Source organism: Syngnathus scovelli, chromosome 3, assembly GCF_024217435.2.
Source record: "Syngnathus scovelli strain Florida chromosome 3, RoL_Ssco_1.2, whole genome shotgun sequence".
Lineage (NCBI taxonomy): Eukaryota > Metazoa > Chordata > Actinopteri > Syngnathiformes > Syngnathidae > Syngnathus > Syngnathus scovelli.
In genome coordinates this window covers 9,263,105-9,288,342 of record NC_090849.1, presented here as the reverse complement: position 1 = coordinate 9,288,342, position 25,238 = coordinate 9,263,105, and the positions used below count along the sequence as shown (strand labels likewise).

At 42.6% G+C, this 25,238-nt stretch overlaps 1 protein-coding gene across 5 annotated transcripts in view; it reads left to right on the top strand.

Annotated features, from left to right (window-relative positions):
- olfml2a (olfactomedin-like 2A) overlaps positions 1–25,238 on the top strand; it is a 66,120-nt gene that overhangs the window by 6,619 nt on the left and 34,263 nt on the right. For 3 of the 5 annotated variants that reach the window (XM_049764255.2, XM_049764252.2, XM_068650085.1), the window contains exons 2-3: positions 24,290–24,553; positions 25,125–25,232. In XM_049764255.2, the coding sequence (XP_049620212.1) occupies positions 24,317–24,553; positions 25,125–25,232 (345 nt within the window). In that variant the 5' untranslated portion in view covers positions 24,290–24,316. Of the gene's footprint in view, positions 1–20,697; positions 21,363–21,951; positions 21,974–24,289; positions 24,554–25,124; positions 25,233–25,238 lie in introns of those variants that run through there. The other 2 variants (XM_049764253.2, XM_049764254.2) reach the window with 2 other exon arrangements.

Genomic DNA, 25,238 nt, shown 5'->3' with positions numbered 1-25,238 from the left:
GATTGATACGCGTTCTGTTTTGATTTTTTTTTTACCTGCGTCAAATTACATGTTTTATCACACCAGGGGTTGCGTCGAACATCCAGCGCGTTTCTGTAGACGTTTCACTGGTTAGTATTAGCATTTGAAGAAATTATCTGATAGAGATCTCGGAACATACTATCTATCGATAGGTCGAATCGTGGAGAACTGACGCCACTTTTATAAAGGCATCTGAAGCACGACACTTGCTGGGAAAGCAATAATATCTGGCTGACCAATTGTTTAGACAGCTGCTGAGCTCCAGTAACCATTTAATCTTCAGGTCCATCCAAACCCAGGTCACACAATGGGAGACTATACCCTTTGTAGATTAAGCCAATCGCGCATCTATAAATGTAATAGAATCGCTTTCCGAATCCCGCACACGTCCAATGTCTAATGTCTCACTGCATTTTGCGCAATCACCAATCTGTACTTCACAAACTGTACACTATTTGTACATGTGGTGTTTTTGTGATTACAAATTGAAGTAATGTTTAAAAAAAAAAAAAAAAAAAAAAAGATAAAACAAACAAAAATGCTACTGGTTGCAGATACCCTGGCAACTCCTGCATAGAAAGTAATATACATTCATGTTTGATTCATTCACTCCTAAAACACAAAAATAAACTACAACGTGACCGTTTATATAATGTGAAAACCCAATTTCAAACATGTCAGCATGAACACAGAATTTAAAGAGACTTTTGGTTTACATTTTCTTCTTTCCCTTTGCTAATGTTTGTCTAATGCTAGCATGTATTTTGTAATGGCGATTGCTCTACATTGTACAGTATTGCAGTATTTCAGGTCAAAACAAAAACGATCAAATGGTGTAAATCAGCAGTCAAAGTCAAAGTCAGCTTTATTGTCAATTTCTCCACATGCCAAAGACACACAAAGAAACCGAAATTTCGTTCCCCCCTATCCCACGGTGACAAGACATGGCTCACAACAGACAAACAAGTAAACAAGTACAACAGTGCACGTGCAGCTGCAGTATAGAACATATGGTTGCCAGTCTTGGACAGCTGACCCAAAGATGTTGCAGTAATACTAAATAATACAATGTACTGGACCACACATCTGACATGTAACTGTAGTTGTGCACGCTGTACTCCATACTATTAGAGAAGCAAGTTTACAAAATACAATGTACATAATAGAACAGAATCACTCAACTATGTCCACGTATGGTGCACGTCTGTCTAACAACTGTCTGCTCTGCATTAAATCAAAGGGGGATGGAATGGAGGTCATTTAAGAGTAAAGCTGCCATATAGCAAGTCATAGGTTGCAGCATGGGGAAGGATCAGTCCCAATTAGGGGAGTACTTTGAGTTACAATGGAAGCTGGATACAACTATAGTACCATAGCCATTCACTTCAGTGTGCTTGTTGGGCAGAATAACTTTCCCTCCCAGTTTTAATGGGACATTTTGAATCCAAAGCTTCAGCCAATGACATATATTTCAGATTTTCCCTATTTCAGCAACAATGTGGCCAAGTACAACCCTGATAAGGAACAATCCAGTGCAAAGACATTGAATTTTGCATTCGTGCTGGATTTTAACTACATCCCACACCTTTTGGAAACAAAAGAACTTACTGTAAAACAGAATATATCTCCTACCGACAGCCTGGACCTAAATATTACGCTTGTGAATGAATGGGAGACTCGGGCTCACACATCAAATGCAATGATGCTTGACAGCATGTTATGCCATTTAAATGGCAGGGCTGCGACTCCCCTTGAAAGACAAGCTGAATATCTTCCATTACCATGCTCAAACATCAAAGCCATCTTTCCCTGTTGGAATGAATGAAAATATAATCTGTTCCACCCTCCCCAAAATAAGACAGCAAATTCATCTGCGGTGCATTTCCAGAAGTTGAATGGCATTCCGGTGACTGCTTTTATTTTTAGTTCAGTGTGTTTTAACAAGAAAATTAGCACTCTGTATTGTACTTTTTAACAACATAATAAATAATTGAATAGAATGTGAAGAATTGAGCAGTTTGTGCATCCTAAATATTTCCTGGTAGCTGCTTCTGGTATACATAGCTTGGCTGAGTGTATTATACAATCATGTAGACAAAGAAGAGTTTTACTCAACTACTGTAGGGTGACTCAGTACTCAGCAGATAATTAGATTGTGTGTGTGTGTGTGTGTGTGTGTGTGTGTGTGTGTGTGTGTGTGTGTGTGTGTGTGTGGGCGTGTGTGTGTGCGTGCGTGCGCGTGTGTGTGTGCGTGTACGTGTGCGTGTACGTCTGTGTGTGTGTGTGTGTGTGTGTGTGTGTGTGTGTGCGTGTGTGCGCGTGTGTGTGTGTGTGTGTGTGTGTGTGTGTGTGTGTGTGTGTGTGTGTGTGTGTGTGTGTGTGTGTGTGTGTGTGTGTGTGTGCGCGTATGTGTGTATGTGTGACAACCGCCAAACTGAATTCAAGCCACAGTTGACAGAGAAGAGGGGTTCTGAAGCAAAACCAAGAAATGTGAATGAATTGTGGAATGATGTTAAAGAATATTGGAGTGGAATAGCTGAAAGGCACCACAAGTTGGTTAGCTTCATATCTCACAGATGTGAATAAGTCTTGAAAAACTGTGGTTATACAACTAAATACAGGGTTAATGAGTCACAGGATTGCTATAGAGAGGATTTTGAAGATAATACTTTTGAGCTTTTAGCGTCAACAGCAGCTACTACTATCACTGTGAGCACTCCCTTTTCTACTTTTTTATACTAATAGCCCAATTTCACAGCCTTGAGATTGTAGATGTTATCAATGCGTGTTGGATTGCGAGAATATACTTAATCTACTGGTACTTGGTTTCCCATGTAACAATAAAACAATAAACTCAAAACCTGGAATAATCGTTTTAGTCACATTGCACTACTATTATTCTGAATACTACTGTACAATGGACGAATGCGGAGTGCCAGTAGTTGTGTGTATATAGTGTAGGTTCAATAAGCAATAAAATGCATTACTATGACAGCACCTGTGTGTTCACTTCTGCTTCACTGTCAAGAGGGTCTGGTTTTATTGGGTCAGGCCGCCATATTCAGGTTCTCCCCATGCTTGTGTACGTTTTCTCCAGGTACTCCATCTTCTTCCCACAGTCCCAAAAATTAATCGTTAGGTTAAATGCATACACTAAATTATCTTGTGGTGTGAATGGTTATTTCGTCTATAATCTGTGATTCAGTGACAACTGGTCCAGGGTGTACTCAGCCTCCTATCCAAAGTCCTGTGAGTCCAGGTCACGTGAGTCCAAATGAGGACAAGTGTATAGAAAATTGATTTATGAAGGTATCCATATGTCAAGCAGTCGTAGTATAATTTACAAATGCTGTATTGCCTACAAAATGTGTGTCTCTAAAGAGTCAAATGTTTTGAAGCCAAAATTGGTGCCAGTGTTAAAAATAAAAAACAAAGTACTTTCAGAAGAAACTGGGGGCGTTGAGGGCACCATCAAGTGGCGTGGGAAACAGTGCGGGCACATGCTTCATGTTTTGGTCATAAACAAACCAAAAGACAATGAGTACAACGTCGGGGGTGAGTGGCAACAAAAAGGAGACGGTTGCTCAGTCTACTGTGGCCAATGCTTGGCACTGGGGCAGATACTTGGCGTCATTAAATGAAATGAAGGGTTTATTCTTTGTTGTTTTAGATCAGTGCCAACATTTCTATGAATGAGCATTTTGGCATGGTTTGACTGTAGATATTAAGGATTTGAGCAAGCAGTAAGCAATGTGAAGTGTTGCACAAAACGTCTGATAAACAATGTTTAATTTATCTTTTTGAAGGAGACAATGGCGGTGCTACATTCGCACGTCTTGGGCATAACAATACGATTTAGTCACCTGTTGCTTTTAGGCAGAACTAACAGAGGTGCAAATTTACACAGCAGTTGCAATTTGTCCCTAAACAGATACTTACATAAGTAGTGACATGAGTTTCAACCGTAAGGGGTCTGAGCAGTGACTCCCCGGTGTTCATATCAACATATCAGTCGCGGCTGGCAGTCTTTTGCCTCTGTTCTCCCTGTGATGCTATCTCAGAATCTGGCAAATTCTAGGTTCAATTTCAACTTGGTCTGGTTAGTTAGCCACCCATTGTCAGACAACCAGCGTAAAAGAGAAAAAAATAGTCTTGTGACATAGATTTCATTTTCCCCCATATAGTATGTTATGCTAAGCTTTCCTTCACTTGCATTAATTGATCGATTGGCATGAGTCTGCATCAAAACAAACAAACTAACTAACTAACTAACTAACTAACTAACTAACTAACTAACTAACTAACAGATAATTAATACTAAGTAGAAGTTTACTGACTACATCAATTACCGTAATTTCCGGACTATAAGCCGCACCAGACTATAAGCCGCACCAGCTAAAATTCAGGGATATTTTAGTTTTTTTCTTACATAAGCCGCACCGGACTATAAGCCGCACATGCACATGAGTTTTTTACAAAGAAAGACAGTACACAGAAAGCCGTAAAAATCCATAAATACGCCGCGCCGCCATTTAAGCCTCGGGGTTCAAAGTAACCTTCTGAATAAATAGCATTAAAAGTTCACATTCATTACAACTTGTTTTTGGTGAGCAAAATGTCAGAAGAATTGAATTTAAATGCTGATTGATTGGGTTTTAATACAATGCAGATGGTCCAAACAGCGCCACTGCTTTGCGTAAACTCTGAGTCACATGCTAGAGTAAGAGAAAGGGTTTAGAGCCCTTTGACGCAGGTCACCTAGCGTGCATTCCTACTAAAGCTCATAATAGTCACAAGCAACACAGCCAGAATAAGCAGGAGCCATAGTAGCGTTTCAAAATAGTATTTTTGTTGTTGTTTTTTACTTCAAGATTCAAGAGAAGAACAGTGGTTCGCAGCCTTTTTACGAGTGTATAGAAGTGATCAAGTCATCACAAAAATCACGAAAAAAAGCTTATATAAGCCGCACCTGACTATAAGCCGCAGGGTTCAAAATTTGGGAAAAAAGTCGCGGCTTATAGTCCGGAAATTACGGTACATGTTCCCACATGCATGCATTTACGTAAAAGGATGCTTGGCATTTCCAATGTTTGTATTATCTTGGGTTTACATAGTTTCTCCCTCTGCAAATGCATGCATCTTTGACAAAAAAAAAAAAAATAAATAAAAAATAGGGGTAAGCAAAACAAAACATTTCTTCTACAGCCAATGTAAAATCCCATGAAATGTCTTCCAGGCAACATCTCTGTGGATCTTGGAACAGAGCCACTTGGCTCAGCTTGCAAATGTAGATGAGTATGTGAATGGGAAACATCGGGTCAACATTAAACTAAATAGTTATGTGCTGACACTACTCATAGACCTGACCATCTTCTTGGGAAAGCCAACACAAGCATAACACGTATGAGATTAATACAATCAAGTAATCAAATTATCACATTGATTGTACTGCTGCATTACAGTTGACGTCAAATAGGTCAGGCATTATTTTTTCGCTCAACAGTGTTTAACAATGTTTTTGTGCCAATGTAAACAAGTGTTTATGCTTAAAATGTTATTATTTGATGAAGTATATCCTAATATTTTAAATTATGGATGAAAAAATAGAAAGTTGTTTTGTCACTTTTATTTTTGCAACTTTGCCAGATTTTTTTAATTTTTGTCGAGGTACTGTTTCAGTAACGGTTTTGAAGTCCTTTACGCAGGAATAGTATCAAACTGAAAAATTGGTATCATGACAACACTATTGCATGTTTCATCTTTGGAGCTAGTGTCAAGAGTGTTTGTGTTTGGCTCTGTTCATTATAACTCATTGAATTATTTTGCGATACCGATGCAAATCGTGTTATTACAAATATCAAACATTCAGCTAAAAGCCACACTCATTTTATAATTGGGACTTTAACAAAGAGACCATCGCTGTACTCCCTGTTCAACACGGCAGTAAAGGCTCTATGTACTGATATCTATGTTGACATCATTTTCTATTTGTAAGGATCTTTGGGCACTGTAGCGTTTTAAAATGTTTGGGCATCTTGGCAACTTGTTGTGTTGTTGGCATTGAAGTAACTGAAGGAAAAAAGGCCTAGGATCAACACGCGCATTTGTTCGTCTACATCAAATCACAGAAGAAGACTTGTATATACATATAACATAATATAACATTAAATTTGCTTGTAACCTTGTTTTTTCATTTTTTCCAAAAATATGAATTGAATGGTACGAGACATTATGGAAGTCAGAGTTCAACTGGGACTGGTCGCCAGTAAACCGTGTTTTTAGAATGTGGCAGGACGATAGCGGACCCGAGAAAACCAAGAAGACAGGAAGGCAATTCAAACTCAGAATGTCTTGAATGATGTCCTAACCACCAGTCAAACAAATTGTTGTCATTCATCTGTATACTTAGGTGCTGATATTCAGTTGTGATTAGCATTAACATCTCAATTCAACCATTTAAAAAGCATTTTTAAGTGCTACTCCTTTGAAATGTGTGTGTTGTTAAATTATTCTAGGAAATACATTAATAGCTGAGTTCATCTGATAATATAAAGAAAGTCATTTTAATGCCTTCAGTTGTGTCTGTATTGTTTGACATGACAATGTGAGTAAAGACTTCAGAGTATTTGGACACATAAAGAGACTCAGCAGGAATGTTGATATGTACTCTCAAAAGCAGTGAGGACTTGATATACTTTCTTCTTAGCTAATTAACATCCCAGTGCCGATGACTTGTTTTAGCTCCATGTTTTACGGTTAATCTAAGAACAAAGGTTTCACTCGTCATCTCTTATTAATTTTTTTTAGGGTCAATCTTCACAGCGACCCAATGAGCACCGTTAATTTGAAGTCAGAAACTATATTTGGGGTGAAATGTCTCTCTGGGAAGTTTTGAGTGGCCATCAAAGTGGGTTTAAATATTCTGTTCTTCAAAATTCACCTGATATGCAAAGCGCTGAGTAGAATTTTATTTTATGATGATCATAAAGCACTTCTTGGACAAACCTGCAACATACATTTGCGCATTTGAGGTTTGTCACAGGACAACGCCACTGCATACTCGCCTTTTAACATACAATTGTGCAGCCAATTACTTGCTGGCAAAGTACTAAAGACGGGACATGCTTGTTTATATGACCCTGGTTTTGCACACAATGAAGCACACAAGTGAAATTCTAAAGCCAGTGAAAGCTTTTAAATGCACCAGCTATTGTATAGCAATTCTGAATACAATTGGAGGTTCACTTCATGACTGTCAGAAATTGTTGGTCATAAATGAGCTAATAGAGCACTCTGTGTCTTACATACATTTTTTCCCCGGGTTTAGCCCTGTTCTTTTGGCCTTGTACTTGATCGCAAGAGAGGCCCATTTTAAAGACTCAAACCATGCAACATTCATTAATTGTCTCTTAATTGCCTTCTCAGAAATCATGCTGCTAGCATAGCTTGGCATTAGATGCTCAAAAGTAGGTAGGTTTACAACCGCACAATTCAGATAGATAGAAGTAGGGGCAGAGAATTCTGGCTCAAAATTCATCTGATTTTAATACTGAGATGAACATTTCTATGCTAGAAGATAGAAGTAGGGGCAGAGAATTCTGGCTCAGAATTCGTCTGATTTTAATACTGAGATGAAAATTTCTATGCTTTTGCTTTGGGCTCTGTGTGTTGAATGTTGAAGTACTGAAGATCCAAGATGGAATATTTCCAAACTGCAAGTTAACTCAGTGTTTTGGGGAAGTCCGTATCATTGTTCTGTTCTACCAAACATGTTTTTGGGATGTGGGAGGAAACCGGAGTTCCCGGAGGAAACCCATGCGGGAGAACATGCAAACTCCATACAGGGAGGGCCTGAGGTGGAATCAAACCCACACCCTCGCAACTGTGAGGCGGACGTGCTAACGGCTTGGTGGGACAGCCGCCCAGTAGCAATGATAAAATTAAAAATATTGGAATTAAGTACTCATGTTCAGTATCAAAGCCAAGTGAAGAGTCCCTCCAAATTTTCATGGGTAAACTATGGAATCAGGGATTTTTATTCAGAATAAAGTGCCTTGACTGAGAAATAAAAGATCATGGGGTGGGACAATGGAAGTTAAATTTCTTAAGGAGCCTTTGAGTTCATTCAAAAACGTTTAATCAGTATATGAGGGTAGAAATTATTGTATTCGTTTATAATGATAGAAAGATCACAGAACGTGAGAAGGCCTAAGATTTTGAAACCAGTTACCACTGGGTGGGAAATAAAGCTGGAAGTAGTCAAAAGAAGTTGAGAGTTGATTCAAGTTCCATGTCCACCCGTGAGGGGCACATTTTGTCTGCTGTGTTATTTATCCAATAGAAAGGGTTATGATCATTACAGGACAAATAATAGTCCAGGAAATCAGGTGAGGCTAAGCCACCAAGGGATTTGGGGAACTGCAATACTGCTCTTCTTCGCTAAAGACGTTTAATCTGCTAATCCACTTTGTTTTCATGTGGTTCTAGCATTTGTCAACCTGCTGTGTTTTCACTTGACATGGGTCAGGTTTGGTCTGGTTCTGCACACAGGAGGCCTGCTCTGCTTCAGACATACCCCTCCTCCTCAGTATTCATGCAGTAATGGATGGAAGGCAAGTCACCCCCGCGACACACCTTCCCCCAGCACTCAGCCTGCATTCCTTCACTAATGAGCCCCCTACCACAGCAATCACTGGCCCCCTCCATCGCTTTCTCCTCTAAGCCTGCCGTTCCATCGCAAATGCAGGGACGAAGGGTAAAACAAAAGCAGAAAAGGTTCCTTTACGACATTTTTATGTAGTGGTTGTATTCTATGCTTTAGAAACAAAAGAATTATTGGCTTCAACCCCTATTTTCTTATATTGATGTTGTGCATTCTCAAATTCACTTGAATTTGTCCATCCATCCATCCATCTTCTTCCGCTTATCCGGGGTCGGGTCGCGGGGGCAGCCACTTCATCCAGCTCATCCCGGGGGATCCCAAGGCGTTCCCAGGCCAGCTGAGAGACATAGTCTCTCCAGCGCGTCCTGGGTCGTCCCCGGGGTCTCCTACCGGTGGGACATGCCCGGAACACCTCCCCAGGGAGGCGTCCAGGAGGCATCCTGATAAGATGCCCGAGCCACCTCATCTGGCTCCTCTCAACGTGGAGGAGTAGCGACTCTACTCCGAGTCTCTCCCGGATGACCGAGCTTCTCACCCTATCTCTAAGGGAGAGCCCGGACATCCTGCGGAGAAAGCTCATTACGGCCGCTTGTATCCGGGATCTCGTTCTTTCGGTCACGACCCATAGCTCGTGACCATAGGTGAGGGTAGGAGCGTAAATCGACCGGTAAATTGAAAGCTTTGCCTTTTGGCTCAGCTTTCTCTTCACCACAACGGACCGGTACAGGGTCCGCATTACTGCCGACGCTGCACCGATCCGCCTGTCGATCTCGCGCTCCATCCTCCCCTCACTCGTGAACAAGACTCCAAGATACTTGAACTCCTCCACTTGGGGCAGGATCTCATCCCCGATCCGGAGAGGGCATTCCACCCTTTTCCGATCAAGGACCATGGACTCGGATTTGGAGGTGCTGACCCTCATCCCGGCCGCTTCACACTCGGCTGCGAACCGTTCCAGAGAGAGCTGGAGATCACGGCCTGAAGAAGCCAACAGCACCACGTCATCTGCAAAAAGCAGAGACACGATGCTGAGGTCACCAAACCGGACCCTCTCAACGCCCTGGCTGCGCCTAGAAATTCTGTCCATAAAAAATATGAACAGAATCGGTGACAAAGGGCAGCCTTGGCGGAGTCCAACCCTCACTGGGAACGAATCCGACTTACTGCCGGAAATGCGGACCAGACTCTGGCATCAGTGATACAGGGACCGAACCGCCCTCATCAGTTGGCTCGGCACCCCGTACTCCCGAAGCACCCTCCACAGAACCTCCTGAGGGACACGGTCGAACGCCTTCTCCAAATCCACAAAACACATGTGGACTGGTTGGGCGAACTCCCATGCACCCTCGAGGATCCTGCCGAGGGTTTAGAGCTGGTCCACTGTTCCACGGCCAGGACGAAAGCCACACTGCTCCTCCTGAATCCGAGGTTCGACCTCCCGACGGACCCTCCTCTCCAGCACCCCTGAATAGACCTTACCAGGGAGGCTGAGGAGTGTGATTCCCCTGTAATTGGAACACACCCTCCGGTCCCCCTTCTTAAAGAGGGGAACCACCACCCCAGTCTGCCAATCCAGAGGCACTGTCCCCGATGTCCACGCAACGTTGTAGAGGTGTGTCAGCCATGACAGCCCCACAACATCCAGAGCCTTTAAGAACTCGGGGCGGATCTCATCCACCCCCGGGGCCTTGCCACCGAGGAGTTTTTTAACTACCTCAGTGACTTCGACCCCAGAGATTGGAGAATCCGCCTCAGAGTCTCCAGGCCCTGCTTCCTCAATGGAAGGCGTGTAGGTGGAATTGAGGAGGTCTTCGAAGTATTCTCCCCACCGACTCACGACGTCCCGAGTCGAGGTCAGCAGCACGCCATCCCCACTGTAAACAGTGTTGACGTTGCACTGCTTCCCCCTCCTGAGACGCCGGATGGTGGACCAGAATTTCCTTGAAGCCGTCCGAAAGTCATTGTCCATGGCCTCACCGAACTCCTCCCACGCCCGGGTTTTTGCCTCAGCAACCGCCGAAGCCGCGTTCCGCTTGGCGATCCGGTACCTGTCAGCTGCCTCCAGAGTCCCGCAGGCCAAAACGGCCCGATAGGACTCCTTCTTCAGCTTGACGGCATCCCTTACCGCCGGTGTCCACCAGCGGGTTCGGGGATTGCCGCCACGACAGGCACCAACGACCTTACGGCCACAGCTCCGGTCGGCTGCCTCAACAATGGAGGCGCGGAACATGGTCCACTCAGACTCAATGTCCCCCGCCTCCCCCGGGACGTGGGAAAAGCTCTGCCGGAGGTGGGAGTTGAAGCTCTTCCTGACAGGAGATTCTGCCAGACGTTCCCAGCAGACCCTCACAGAGCGTTTGGGTCTGCCAGGTCGGACCGGCATCTTCCCCCACCATCGGAGCCAACCCACCCCCAGGTGGTGATCAGTTGACAGCTCCGCCCCTCTCTTCACCCGAGTGTCCAAAACATGCGGCCGCAAATCCGATGACACGACTACAAAGTCGATCATCGAACTGCGGCCTAGGGTGTCCTGGTGCCAAGTTAACACATGGACACCCTTATGTTTGAACATGGTGTTCATTATTGAAAATCCGTGTCGAGCACAGAAGTCCAACAATAGAACACCGCTCGGGTTCAGATCAGGGGGGCCGTTCCTCCCAATCACGCCCTTCCAGGTCTCACTGTCAATGCCCACGTGAGCATTGAAGTCACCCAGTAGAACGATGGAGTCCCCAGAAGGAGCGCTCTCCAGCACTTCCTCCAGGGACCCCAAGAAGGGTGGGTACTCTGAGCTGCCGTTTGGTGCATAGACACAAACAACAGTCAGGACCCGTCGGCCCACCGAAGGCGGAGGGAGGCTACCCTCTCGTTCACCGGGGTGAACCCCAATGTGCAGGCGCCCAGCCGGGGGGCAATAAGTATACCCACACCTGCTCGACGCCTCTCACCGTGGGCAACTCCAGAGTGGAAGAGAGTCCAGCCCCTCACGAGAGGGCTTGTACCGGAACCCAAACTGTGCGTGGAGGCTAGTCCAACTATATCTAGTCGGAATCTTTCTGCCTCGCACACTAGCTCGGGCTCCTTTCCAGCCAGAGAGGTGACATTCCATGTCCCAAGAGCCAGCTTCTGCAGCCGGGGATCAGACCGCCAAGGTCCCTGCCTTTGGCTGCCGCCCAGCTCACATTGCACCCGACCCCTTCGGCCCCCCCCCCCACAGGTGGTGAGCCCATGGGAAGGGGGACCCACGTTTCCATTTCGGGCTATGCCCGGCCGGGCCCCATGGGCGAAGGCCCGGCCACCAGACGCTCGCCTTCGAGCCCCGCCTCCAGGCCTGGCTCCAGAGGGAGGCCCCGGTGACCCGCGTCCGGGCGAGGGAAAACATGTTTATGTTTTTCATCATAAGGGGCTTGGGTGAACCGTGCTTTGTCTGACCCCTCACCTAGGACCCGTTTGCCATGGGTGACCCTACCAGGGGCATAAAGCCCCCGACAACATGGCTCCTAGGATCATAGGGGCACGCAAACCCCTCCACCACGATAAGGTGACGACTCGCGGAGGGGCACTTGAATTTGTCATTTAGTTAATACCAAAAGCCAGAACGTCAAACCCTTCAACACCAGATTTGATTCAATTCCAATCAATGTTGTTTTGGCGGCCTGTTATAGTTTCGTCTTTGTCACAGGCTTCACAAGCTGTCATTTTAGTTTCTATTAGTTTTAGTCATGATCATACTCTTTTTAGTCTAATCAAGTTTCAGTCAGTTAAACAAGCTCATTCACCTGCTGGTTGAGCAGAAGCACCTGTGACTAAAGCCAAACTGTGGCTGAGTTTTACTTTCTCAACCTGGATTTTCCAGCTCTGCATTTATTCTAGTCTTGTCTAGTTTTAGTCAATGAAAGCTATTTTAGTCTAGTTTTAGAAGAAAAAAATATTTTTTGACTCTTTTTAGATGGTGTCGCAGATGGTGTAGGGCAGGGGTGGGCAATTAATTTTTACAAGGGGCCACATGAAAAACCTGAGTTGTGTCAGAGGGCCACACCTACGATAACTTAAACCTGCTCAATTTTCTTCCATTGTAAAATGCACTAAATTATTTCTTTTAAATAGTTAGTACTGGTAATTAGAAGAATACAATTATTCCGTTTATATTTATATTAAGCTATGTGAAATCGTGGTGTATAGGTCAAATAAAAAACAATCATTAATCAGTACAATGTATTCTTAACTTCTTTAACCGCTCCATCTCTGGGTGTGAAGTTTGATAAAAAGTCCTTGTTGGGCTTGCAGTTTTGCTAGCAATGGATCAGCCTCTGATGCGCCCTGTTTATCAGACAGATGTATTTTTTCTCATGCTTGGTCGTGTAGTGGCAACTCAAATTATATTCTTTAAACACAGCGACCTGTGTACCACAAATCAGGCATACGGCTTTACCTTTCATTTCTGTAAAGAAATACTTGGCAGTCCATGTCTTGTTGAAAACACGGCGCTCCTTGTCAACTTTTCTTTTCTGAGGGTCAGCACACATTTTGAGGGCAGCATTACTTCGCACTGTTCACCTTCACGCACAGCTCACATACACGTACACTACACGAAAGTGCGACGCCTTTCAAAATAAAAGCAAAACTGTTGTATTGCATGCACGACACTGATTATTATTATTTTTTTTTTTACATTAAGTTGTAATCAATCATGCGGGCCGGACAGGGACGCACAAAGGGCCGGATGTGGCCCGCGGGCCGTAATTTGCCCAGGTCTGGTGTAGGGTTACACTCGCCTGACTTGTGTGCAGGCACCATGAGATAGATTCCCACTCAATGATGGTGTGTGTGTGTGTGTGCGTGCGTGCGTGCGTGCGTGCGTGCGTGTGCGTGCGCGCGCGCGTGCGTGTGTGACTGATTGTTCGTCTCTATATGTGCCCTGTAACTGGCTGGCGACCAGGTCAGGGTGTTGTTTGCCTTTCAGCAGATGTCGACCAAATCCAATTGGTACCTTATTTTGTTCGTACACCCATCTATTTAAATAAAATAGATGCCCCCCGCCATCCGCACGTGCCTACCCAAGAGTGTTTTCTTCTGATCCAAGTACTACCATGATCAGGATTGAGGAAAATCAAACGACGTTAAGAGTTTCTGCAACATTTCGTGAAACTTGTCATCTTATTTTGGTTAAAACAATTTTGCATAGTTTTTATTTTCTAAAGCACATGTAGTCTCATTTTTATTCATTAACAATTAAGTATCACAGATTTAGTTATCATTATCACCATGTGACTAAGTGACCATCTCACCATCACGCGATAAAGTCTTGCTGAGGAAGATATTTCGTCCTAATTTTCGTTGATAACAGAAATACTAATTCTGTACCAAATACTAATGAATAGATGTCAAATCTAAACTCCAAAGTAAAACTTTTAAACCCATCGAACATTTCTGCCACGCCTTTATTCACTCACTCCAAGAAGGATCACAAGAGGTATCCTGTACAGCTCTGTCGCCACTGCCGTCTTGAAGCCGTCCAAGTCTTTGTATAACGGGTCCTCTTGATGATTCCCTTGAGCTTGGGAAAAAAAAAAAATCACACGGAGCCCTGTGAAGTGAGTTGGGAGGTTGACCTCAGTGATGTTCATCTCGCCCTGGTGAGCATGCGCATTGTCAAAGTGAAGCTGCTAGGACTCTTGTGTCTTCAATGATTCAAAGGCCACAGAAACTATTTGTAGACAGGGTAGTCAATCGTATGGCTTACATAGAAGAGGAAAACTTGTAATTTGGGTTTGGATAAAATCCAAACTGAGAGCGCTGGCAGAAAATATTATATACTGTATTTTCCTCACGTTTATTTTTTTCAGTTTGGGTGGGGGGGGGCGACTTATACCGAGGAGCGACTTACGTATATGTGAATTTTTTCATAAATTTTACAAATTTAAAAAAAAAAAAAAAGTGAAACCACGATAAACGAACCGCGATGTAGCAAGGGATTACTGTAATTTGAATTTCAAGTGACGTCAGCAGCGCGGCGCAGCAGTTTACCGTAATTGCCGGACTATAAACCGCGAATTTTTTCAAAAATTTTGGACCCTGCGGCTTATATAAGATTTTTTCATGATTTTCATGATGACTCAGGTTACACTTGATCTGAGTGTGCTTATGTCGGTCGCTTGTGCGTGCACTTTTCAATTTAATGGAAGGGACTTTTTTTTCTTTGTGGCCAAAAGACAGGTTGAATTCCGTTGAATGCTAAGCTGCTAGCTAGCTCGCACCGCGCTCGTCAACACGGTCATTTTCAACTCTAAAGCGAAATACTATCAAACCACGCCAGATCCGCGGCCGCCAGATCCGCGGCCGCCACTGGAAATCCTCCCGGCGCAATTGGACTCGCGGTCACATTAGTGCCCCACTCCAACGTCGCCGGATTCGCTGCCGTTGCCGGACCTCGAGCCAACAACGCTGGACCCGCTGTCGGTGCTGCACTTCGTCCCAGCAACGCTGGACCTGTGACCGTCGGTGACTGCGTGCCAGTAACGCCGGACCTGCGGTTTACACCGGACCTCCAGGAGGCTAACACCATCAGCCCCAGGAGGAGAGCTACCATCTGGCCCAGTGTGCTAGCACAACCAGCCCCTGGAAGAGAGCTAACATCAGGCTCAGTAAGCTAGTACCACCAACCCCTAGAGGACAACCACCACCAGGCTCAGCAGACTACCATCACCAGGCTCAGGAGGATAGCCACCACTAGCTCCAGTGAGTTGGCACCACCAGCCGCCCTAGGAGGTCATCTGACACCAGGTTGTGTGGGATAGCATCTCCAGCCCCAGGAAGAAAGCTACCATCAGGTATAGGTTGATAGTCAGGATGGCCATGAAATTGCTCCAGAAGGACATGGAGGAACTGAAGCTATCAATGAAAGCGATGTTTTCAACTCTTGAAACCATAATGAAGCAACAGGCCATTATTACAGAGCTGATGGGAGAGGTGAAGCGGCTCAAACAATTAAATACTGAACAAAATAAGAAAATAGTCACCCTGGAAAATAGATTAGACAACTTGGAGCAGTATTCCAGAATGAGCGATGTCATCATCACAGGTTTAAAGATTAAACCACGAAGCTACCAGCAGGCTGTGAAAGGCCTTGCTTCAGAGGACTATCCTGAACATGAGGAGACAACCGAGGAGACATCATCATTGACACTATCAATATTGAGGCATGCCACACTCTGCCAACGAGGAGTCTAGATAGCAAGATACCACCTATAATTGTCCGTTTTACAAATAGGAAAAGTAAGATAAATCTACTCAAACAAGGTAGGAAATTAAAAGGCACGAACATATACATGAATGAACACCTCACCAAGAAAAATGGTGAAATAGCTAAAAAAGCAAGAGCTCTTAAGAAAAACGGTAAAATACAGTCCACTTGAACTGCAGGTTGTAAGGTATTCATCAAACCTGTTGGAGCAGCAGAGAGTTCTCATGGTTTCTGCATTAGTGCCATAGAGCAACTTAAGCGGTATGAAGGAGATCAGTAACCTGTACATCATTACTTAGAACCTCAAGTTGTGATACTTTTATATCATGGAAGGTAAAAACCTGGTGAACTTATCAACCTATCATGAACAGTACTGACAAATGCCTTTCCTTTCCAACTGGTCTGTTTAACAAACAAGCACTAATAGCTGAAAATGAAGAACTTGATTTGAAAACATTTGATTACACTGATCATAAGGGATTTGATATAGAGAACAATATTGATCCTGTGAATAACTTCTTTATCAACTACAATCAAACGAACTGTAAATATTATACTGTAGAGCAATTTAGCGAGAATGTAGCAACAAATAGGGCAATGTCAATTATACATTTTAATAGTAGGAGCTTGAAAGCAAACATCTCTAAGATCAAACAATGTTTAAAAGATATGAATAATCCGTTTACTGTTATTGCAATATCTGAAACCTGGTTAAAGGAAGATCAGGCTGAAAAGATTGACATAGAGGGGTATGAGAGTTATACATTAAATAGGATGGGAAAAAGATGCGGAGGGGTTGCTCTATTCATAGACAAAAACTGTAAGTGTAAGATAGTAAGAAATATGTCTCAAGCAATAGATAATCTCATGGAATGTATTACTGTTGAAATAGAAATGGAATCATCCAAAAACATTTTGGTAAGCTGTGTATACAGATGTCCAGGTTCAAGTATTGAGGCATTTAGTGAACTATTGTCAAGAATGTATGAAAGAAAAATCAATACGAAAATGGTCTATGTCTGTGGTGATTATAATATAGATCTACTGAACCCACTTCAGCTGACTCCAATAACAGAATTCATTAACTTAATGTACAGTATGAGTCTTTACCCTGCAATAACTCGTCCGACTAGAATCACATCTCACAGTGCCACTATAATTGATAATATATTTACAAATGTGATTGAAAATAAAGTAAAAACTGGACTGATAATAAATGATTCAAGTGACCATCTGCCAGTGTTTGCGGTGATCCAGAACTGTACAAGGGAAAAAAAGGATGCTATAGCTTTTAAAATGTGTAGAATGAACTCTGGTAATTCAATTAACTCATTCAAAAATGATCTTCTAAAACAAGACTGGAAAAAGGTATATGTGGGTGATGTAAATGAAGCCTACAACACATTCATGGCCATTATATCTGAACTTTATGATAAAAACTGTCCTCTTGTAAGGAAAGCGGTCAAACACAACTCAGTGGAAAAACCATGGCTGACAAAGGGAATCTTAAACGCCTGCAAGAAAAAAAACCTGTTATACAAAGATTTCCTAAAGATAAGAACAAAAGAAGCTGAATTGAAATATAAGACCTATAAAAACAAATTGATCAAAATAATGAGAAACAGTAAAAGGAACTACTATAGCAAGAAACTGGAGGAAAACAAGAGTAACACAATAACAACATGGAAAGTGTTAAATGAAATTATTAAAAACAGAACTGGAAAGCCAGGATATCCTTCTTACTTTGTAAACAGTAACAATATAACTATAAATGAACTTGCAATGATTGCAGAGGAGTTTAATGATTACTATGTTGGTATTGGGCCTACTTTGGCGGAAGAAGTACCAAAAAAAGGGAGTACAAGTGACCTAATTAAGGATGTACCCATAGCCAAAAGTATGGTTCTAAGGGGAACGGATGAGACGGAAATAATAGAAATCGTTAGAGGATTTAAAGGTAAAAAGTCAACTGATTGTAATGGAATAGATATGTCACTTGTTAAAAATATTATTGAAAGTGTGGTGAAACCCCTAACACATATTTGCAACCAATCACTGACAAATGGTGTTTTTCCGAGTGAAATGAAAACAGCTAAAATTATTCCGATATATAAAGCTGGGGACAAACACATATTCTCAAATTACAGGCCAATATCTTTACTCCCACAATTCTCCAAAATACTAGAAAAAAATATTTTATAAAAGGCTTGATGATTTCATCACAAAACAAAATATTCTGTGTGACCAACAGTATGGATTTCGGAAAAATAGAACCACCACAATGGCTTTGTTAGATTTCGTAGCTGAAATAACAACAGCTATTGAAAATAAACGATATGCTGTAGGTGTCTTCTTAGATCTTAAGAAAGCTTTTGATACTGTAAATCATAAAATACTGTTAACAAAACTTGAGAGATATGGCATACAAGGTATGCCACTCACTTGGTTAAACAGTTATTTATCAAACAGGAATCAATATGTGCAATTAATGGACATCAAATCAAAGTTAAAGCAGGTAAAGTGTGGGGTTCCTCAGGGCTCAATATTAGGCCCCTTGTTATTTATTTTGTATGTTAATGATATGTGCAAGGTCTCCAGATTACTCAAGGCCGTAGTTTTTGCAGATGACACGAATCTGCTCTGTAGTGGGGACGACCTGGACCAACTACTGGATATTGTGGGTATTGAAATGGAAAAATTACAGAGTTGGTTTGACACAAATAAACTCACAGTTAGGAGGGTGCGGGTTCGATTCCACCTCCGGCCCTCCCTGTGCGGAGTTTGCATGTTCTCCCCGGGCCCGCGTGGGTTTTCTCCGGGCACTCCGGTTTCCTCCCACATTCCAAAAACATGCTTGGTAGGCCGATTGAAGACTCCAAATTGTCCCTAGGCGTGAGTGTGAGTACGATTGATTGTCTGTCTCTGTGTGCCCTGCGATTGGCTGGCAACCAGTTCAGGGTGTCCCCCGCCTACTGCCCGATGACGGCTGGGATAGGCTCCAGCACGCCCGCGACCCCCGTGGGGACTAAGCGGTTCAGAAAATGGATGGATGGATGGATGAATTTAAGTAAAACAAGGTATATTATATTTGGAAACCGTCCGACAAACACAGACAAAATTCTTACAATAAATAATATAGAAATAGAAAGAGTGAATGAAGTAAAATTTCTTGGAGTGCTAATAGATAAAAAATTAAGTTGGAAACCACATATAACGTATATCAAATCAAAGATCTCAAAATCACTGGCAGTATTGTATAAAGTAAAAGATCTTATAAACCAAACATCATTATATTCCTTGTACTGCTCCTTCATACTCCCATACATTATGTACTGTGTGGAGGTGTGGGGCAACACATACAAAACAAACACAGATCCAATCTACATTCTACAAAAAAAAGCTATACGACTTGTAAATAATGTTGATTACAGAGAACCATCTAACCCTCTTTTTGTAAAACTGAATGCACTGAAATACAATGATCTAGTCGATTTTAAAACCATCCAACTCATGTACAAAATAAAAAATAATCAATTACCAAACAGTATCCAGAGGTTGTTTGAGTGGAGGGAAAGTACCTATGATTTAAGAGGAACACTTATGTTTAAAAGAGATTTGGTGAGAACAACTTTAAAGTTGCATTGTATAACAGTTAAAGGTGTGGAATTATGGAACGCCAGCAGTGACGAACTAAAGAATTGTAGTTCATTACCTCAGTTTAAAAAAATGTATAAAGGCAAAATACTGATGGGATACCGTAGCATGCTGTGAGGTGTTTAAACTGCTTTTGTATTTATTTAAAGGAGGTGTATGTATGTATAAGTGTGTGTATGTATAATATCTATATGTGTGTATGTATGTGTATATGTATATATATATATGTATATCTTTAACAAATCTGAAAATGGACAAATCTTGACGGAATCAAGCAAACGTGGTTATAAGGGGTAGAGCTAGATAAGCCTAGGCTTCCTTCTACTCCCTTTTGAACAAATAAGATTTTTTATGATAAAGTGAAAATTTATAACGCAATGTTTTTTTTTTTCTTTTCTTTCTTCTCTATTGTACTGTGGAGTTATTATTTTCAGTATTGTTACTTTCTTTCTTGTATTTCTTTAAATGTTCGAAATAAATAAACAAAACAAACAAACAAACAAAACTTGATCACTTTTACTCTTAACACTATTATATACAGTAAAAGCTACAAAACAAATCAGACGAGTAAAAACTGGTCAAATATTTTTTAAAAAAGCTATTATTAAAAGTGAAGACAATTTGCAATTCTAGTAATGACACACGAATTTGATGCACAATTTGTCTTCGCGGGCCACATAGAATGATGTGGTGGGCCGTATCTGGCCCCCGGGCCTTGAGTTTGACACCTGTGCTCTAAACCCTTTCTCTTACTCTGCCATATCACTCAGAGATTACACAAAGCAGTGGCGCTGTTTGGACAATCTGCATTGTAATTGTACTAAGTTCATCTTGTTTTTCCTTTTTTTTAATCACTTCACTGGTTTCTTTTAAATCAAACAAGTTTTTGACAACAACTTGTTTGATATAAAAGAAACCAGTGAAGTAATCTGCATAGTATTAAAACCCAATAAATCAGCATTTAAATTCAATTATTCTGACATTTTGCTCACCAAAAACAGGCTGTAATGAATGTGAACTTTTAATGCATTTTATTCAGAAGGTTACTTTGAACTTTAAACGGCGGCGCGGCGTACTTATTGATTTTTACGGCCTCCGGCCTCAAGGAGGCGCTCTAGCAAGAAGCAAGAGCGAGACGGGCGAAGAAGAGACAATGCGCCGAAGAAGACGTGCTAGTTTTTGGTTACATTTCGCGCATCACACGATCAAGACGGACATTACAGAAAGGAAGCCTTTATACACAAACCGTCATCATGGGGGACAAAAGAAATGCATATGATGCCGCTTTTAAGCCAAAGGCAGTCGATGTTGGTGACATTATCTTGTGTCTACTCTGGAGCGTACTTATGGATTTTTACGGCCTCCGGTCTCCAGGGGGCGCTCTAGCCGGAAGCAAGAGCGAGACAGGCGAAGAAGAGATAATGCGCCGAAGAAGACGTGATCGTCTCGCGCAGCACGCACACACCCACATTCACACAAAGACAGGAAGCTTTTATACACAAACCGTCATTATGGGGGATAAAATAAATGAATATGATGCCGCTTTTAAGCTATACGTGTCGCTCGCTAGTTTAATATAATAAGCGCTTCGTGCATGAATAAGATTAACATGAACAGAACCTCTTCACACTCGAAGAAATGCATAAAACCGTCGACGAAAGAGAGACTGAGAAAGTGTGAGGTGAAGGATATCTAACGCTATTCCAACCGGACACTAAGGAGGAAGACTTGGTTTCAGTGCACAGGAGGAAGATGAAGACGGCTCTTTTTGTACTTTTACTGGTATGTTTTTTTAACCAGCCCTGTTCGTGCTGTGCTACCGTATTGCTGCTGTGTAACCGCCGCCATTACCGCCGCGTCTCAGTGACTTTGCTGTGTTAATTCCGTGTTGTTGTGGTATTACTGCCGCGTCACAGGCAGTGTTTGGAAAGAAATGTTAAGGTATGTTATTAAAGCTTTAAAAAAAAAACTTTCTGTGTCCAGTCTTTCTTTGCTAATAACTCGCGTGCACACTTCCGCGTTGCTGCGGTACTACTGCTGCGTCACAGGCAATGTTTAGAAAGACATGTTCAAGTATGTTATTAAAACGTTAAAAAGGCTTTCTATGTGCTGTCTTTCTTTGTAAAAAACTCGTGTGCAAGTGCGGCTTATAGTCCGGTGCGGCTTATTTAAGAAAAAAACTGAAACATCCCTGAATTTTAGCTGGTGCGGTTTATAATCCGGTGTGGTTTATAGTCCGGCAATTACGGTACATAAAAGACAAAGATTCGATCACGGGATGACGAAGATGACGAAGGCCCCCACATACTACTGGCATCATTAGCGGCTTTGTTTGTAAGTGACATGGAGGACGAAGAGTTTGAAGGATTTAAGGATTTGGAGTGACACAGAAGGTTTGAAAAACTATTATGGCTTTTACGCACGCCCGGTCCTACTCTACGGAGCTCTCTTTCACCTCCGTGGATGGAAGTCGGGGGCCGCTGCTTGGCCGAGTGGCTGTCCGGGGGACAGTGGATGGGGCTCGGACATGGCTTTTACGCACGCCCGGTCCTATTCTATGGAGCTCTCTTCCACCTCCATGGCTGGAAGTGCCACCAGGGGGATGGAAGTCCACGCCGCCACACGCCTGGAAGTCCACGCCGGTGCTTGGGTCCTTGTACTTTGTTAACGCGACAATATAGTTATATACTAGGTCTGTGGAATAACGACGAGGCTTACGTCAGGGCACACGCGCGTCGTTGTTGACAAAGGACGAAGAATTTGATCGATGGATTTAATGATTTAGAGCAGTGGTCCCCAATCTTTTTTTGCGCCAAGGACCAGTTTACGTGTCAGAAATACTTTCGCGGAACGGCCTTTATATAAATAAATAATACATTTATAAAAATAAATAATACATTTATTATAAATATATAAATACGATGAAATAAAATGATACGACTGGTATAATAGCAAGTATAAACGACATAAAAATAAAACTCACCATTACGTTGAATTAGTGGGAGCGCTGAGCTTGTTTCTCAGAAACGAGCCGGTCCCATCTAGGCGTAATCGGAGACAATGACACCCGAGGTGGTTAAGGTTTGTCTTTTAATACAGGATGCTTGGTCTCCATGTGCCGAAGCAGTTTTGAAGGCTTCATTGCCTCGTTAGCTAGCCTGTCGCCACATATTATGCAGAGTGGGCTTGGCGCGTCAGAGTGACCTGTGGCGACAAATCTATATTTTAAGTAGGACTACAGAAATGTTCTTTTAAATGCAGCTTTCCTTTTCTTAGAAGTCGTAGCCTCTTCTTCTTCCGTCTCCTCATTGGGCTTTTTTCCCTTTCCGAAGAAGCTTTCCAAACATCTCTGTTTCATATTTGCTTGCTTCGCGGGCTCGACTGAGGTGACATGTCCCGTGACCGAGACGAGTGTCTTGACCTGAACCGACGGATGTAATTGGGAGAGAATCGCCAATTTTTTTAATATAATTTTAAAACATTCTTACTCATTTTTGCTAGCTTTGCGGGCTCGGCTGAGGAAACATGTCACGTGACCAGGACGAGCGTCTTGACTTGAATTAATTGATCGTCGAGAATTTTTTTTTTTTTTTTTCCTGTGCGGCTTGGCGGCCCGGTACCAAATGACCCACGGACCGGTACCGGTCCGCAAACTAGAGGTTGGGGACCACTGATTTAGAGTGACACAGATGGTTTGATAACATTATTGCTTATATAATAGTTATTTGATATATAATTTATATATCGTTATGTGGGCCTGTGGAATATTTGAAGTGCAAGCGCCGTCAGCGGCGCGCACCCATTGTTGACATAAAGGACGATCGATGGATTTAATGAATTGGAGTGACACAGATGGTTTTATAAACGTGTTATTTATGTAATAGTTATGTGAATAACTCTGAATGTTGCGTCATGCCCGTTCTCAGCTCTTCGGTTGTGTTTATGTCACGTTAGTTTGTTTGTATGTTTAGCCTGATGTTGCTCGTTCATGTCTGTTCTTGGTGTTGGATTCTGTCGAATAAATGTCCCCCAAAACACGACTTATACTCCGGAGCGACTTATATATGTTTTTTTTTCACGTTATTGTGCATTTTATGGCTAATGCAACCTATATTCCGGAGCGACTTTTAGTCCGAAAAATACGGTATATGTAGTTCAGCTGGTACAATAGCTTAATGGGGTAACTCACTGCTCAGAGAGGGAATGATATTCTTTGGTATGCGTTATTTTGTTGCTTGATGCTTCACATGCCTGCGTCATCTGACGCTCAGCCACACCCCCAATCAAACCAATCATCTGCCACTGCTCGTTAGGTCAGCCCTACTTAAACCCCGTGAATCTAGCCAGTCACTGTCAGTTCGTCCTCTTACCCTGGCCGTGATGCCACCCCTGTGCTCACTGTGCTCTGTCTGAACGATTCCTGTTGCCGACATTGCCCGTGTACTGACCCAACTCGACTCGACTCGCCTTGCTCACTGCCCGTCCTGACCACTTACCCGTCCTTGTCAGAATAGAGGAAGAAATCATTTCATGAGGAAATAAGGCTTCTTATGTTTATAGGAAAGTCCATCCAAATTTATGTTTATCTCCAACACAAGTATTCACAATTTACCTCTCAATGTATTGACCTACCTACTGTCATTCAATTTCACCAATAAAGTATCACGGCATTACAGCTTCAGTAAATTGTTGATTATTTCCACTTTCAGATATTTGGAGAGACAGAGCCTGTTCGTATGGTATCGGAGGGCTCGGATTGCCGCTGTAAGTGCATCATGCGACCTCTGAGCAGGGATGCCTGCATGCGGCTGCGGAGTGGCAGTGTTCGCGTGGAGGATTTCTATACAGTGGAAACAGTCAGCTCCGGATCTGACTGTAAATGTTCCTGCACCGCACCACCATCCTCTCTCAACCCTTGTGAGAATGAGTGGAAGATGGAGAAGCTTAAGAAACAGGCCCCTGAGTTGTTAAAGGTGAGTCAATTAAGTTGAAGTTTCAGTTTTTAAAGTGACACAAGAATGCAGAGCTCAAAATACGTAATGAAAACTTTAAGTTGACAGAGTTCATATCACACAAACATTATGAAAATCCCAATGTACTTAAAGTTGTACTTGTTCAAGAGGTTTGCTAACAGTGGGGTGACAAGGGATTGCTTCCTTTTGCAAACATCTAGCAAGATCCCAATTTTAGACATAGATTCAAAGTATACACTGTGACAATCCAGTCAGTTGGTGCCAAGTGGTGCAAAATAGCAAAAGCTGGCTAGATGTTTAATTTCAGTATGAGTGCAGACCAAGAAAGCCGGGCCTCACAATTCCTCTGACCTAAACTAACTAAAGATCCTCTCGATAAAGCTAAATAGGCTCTGAAACAAACACCATCTTATTTAACTGCAAAGTCAATAGTTATCCAAACCAATGTCATGTCATGTATTTTAGTGCATTTAAACCAATGTATACTATGTCAAAATCAGATAAATAGATTACATGAAGATGTTAATAGAAAATGAATAACTGACACTGCTTTTGTGGGATTAACAACCAGCTCCAATCTATGGTGGACCTTCTTGAGGGAACCCTTTACAGCATGGATCTGATGAAAGTCCACTCATACATCAACAAAGTGGTGTCTCAGATGAACATCCTTGAAGAGGTAGAC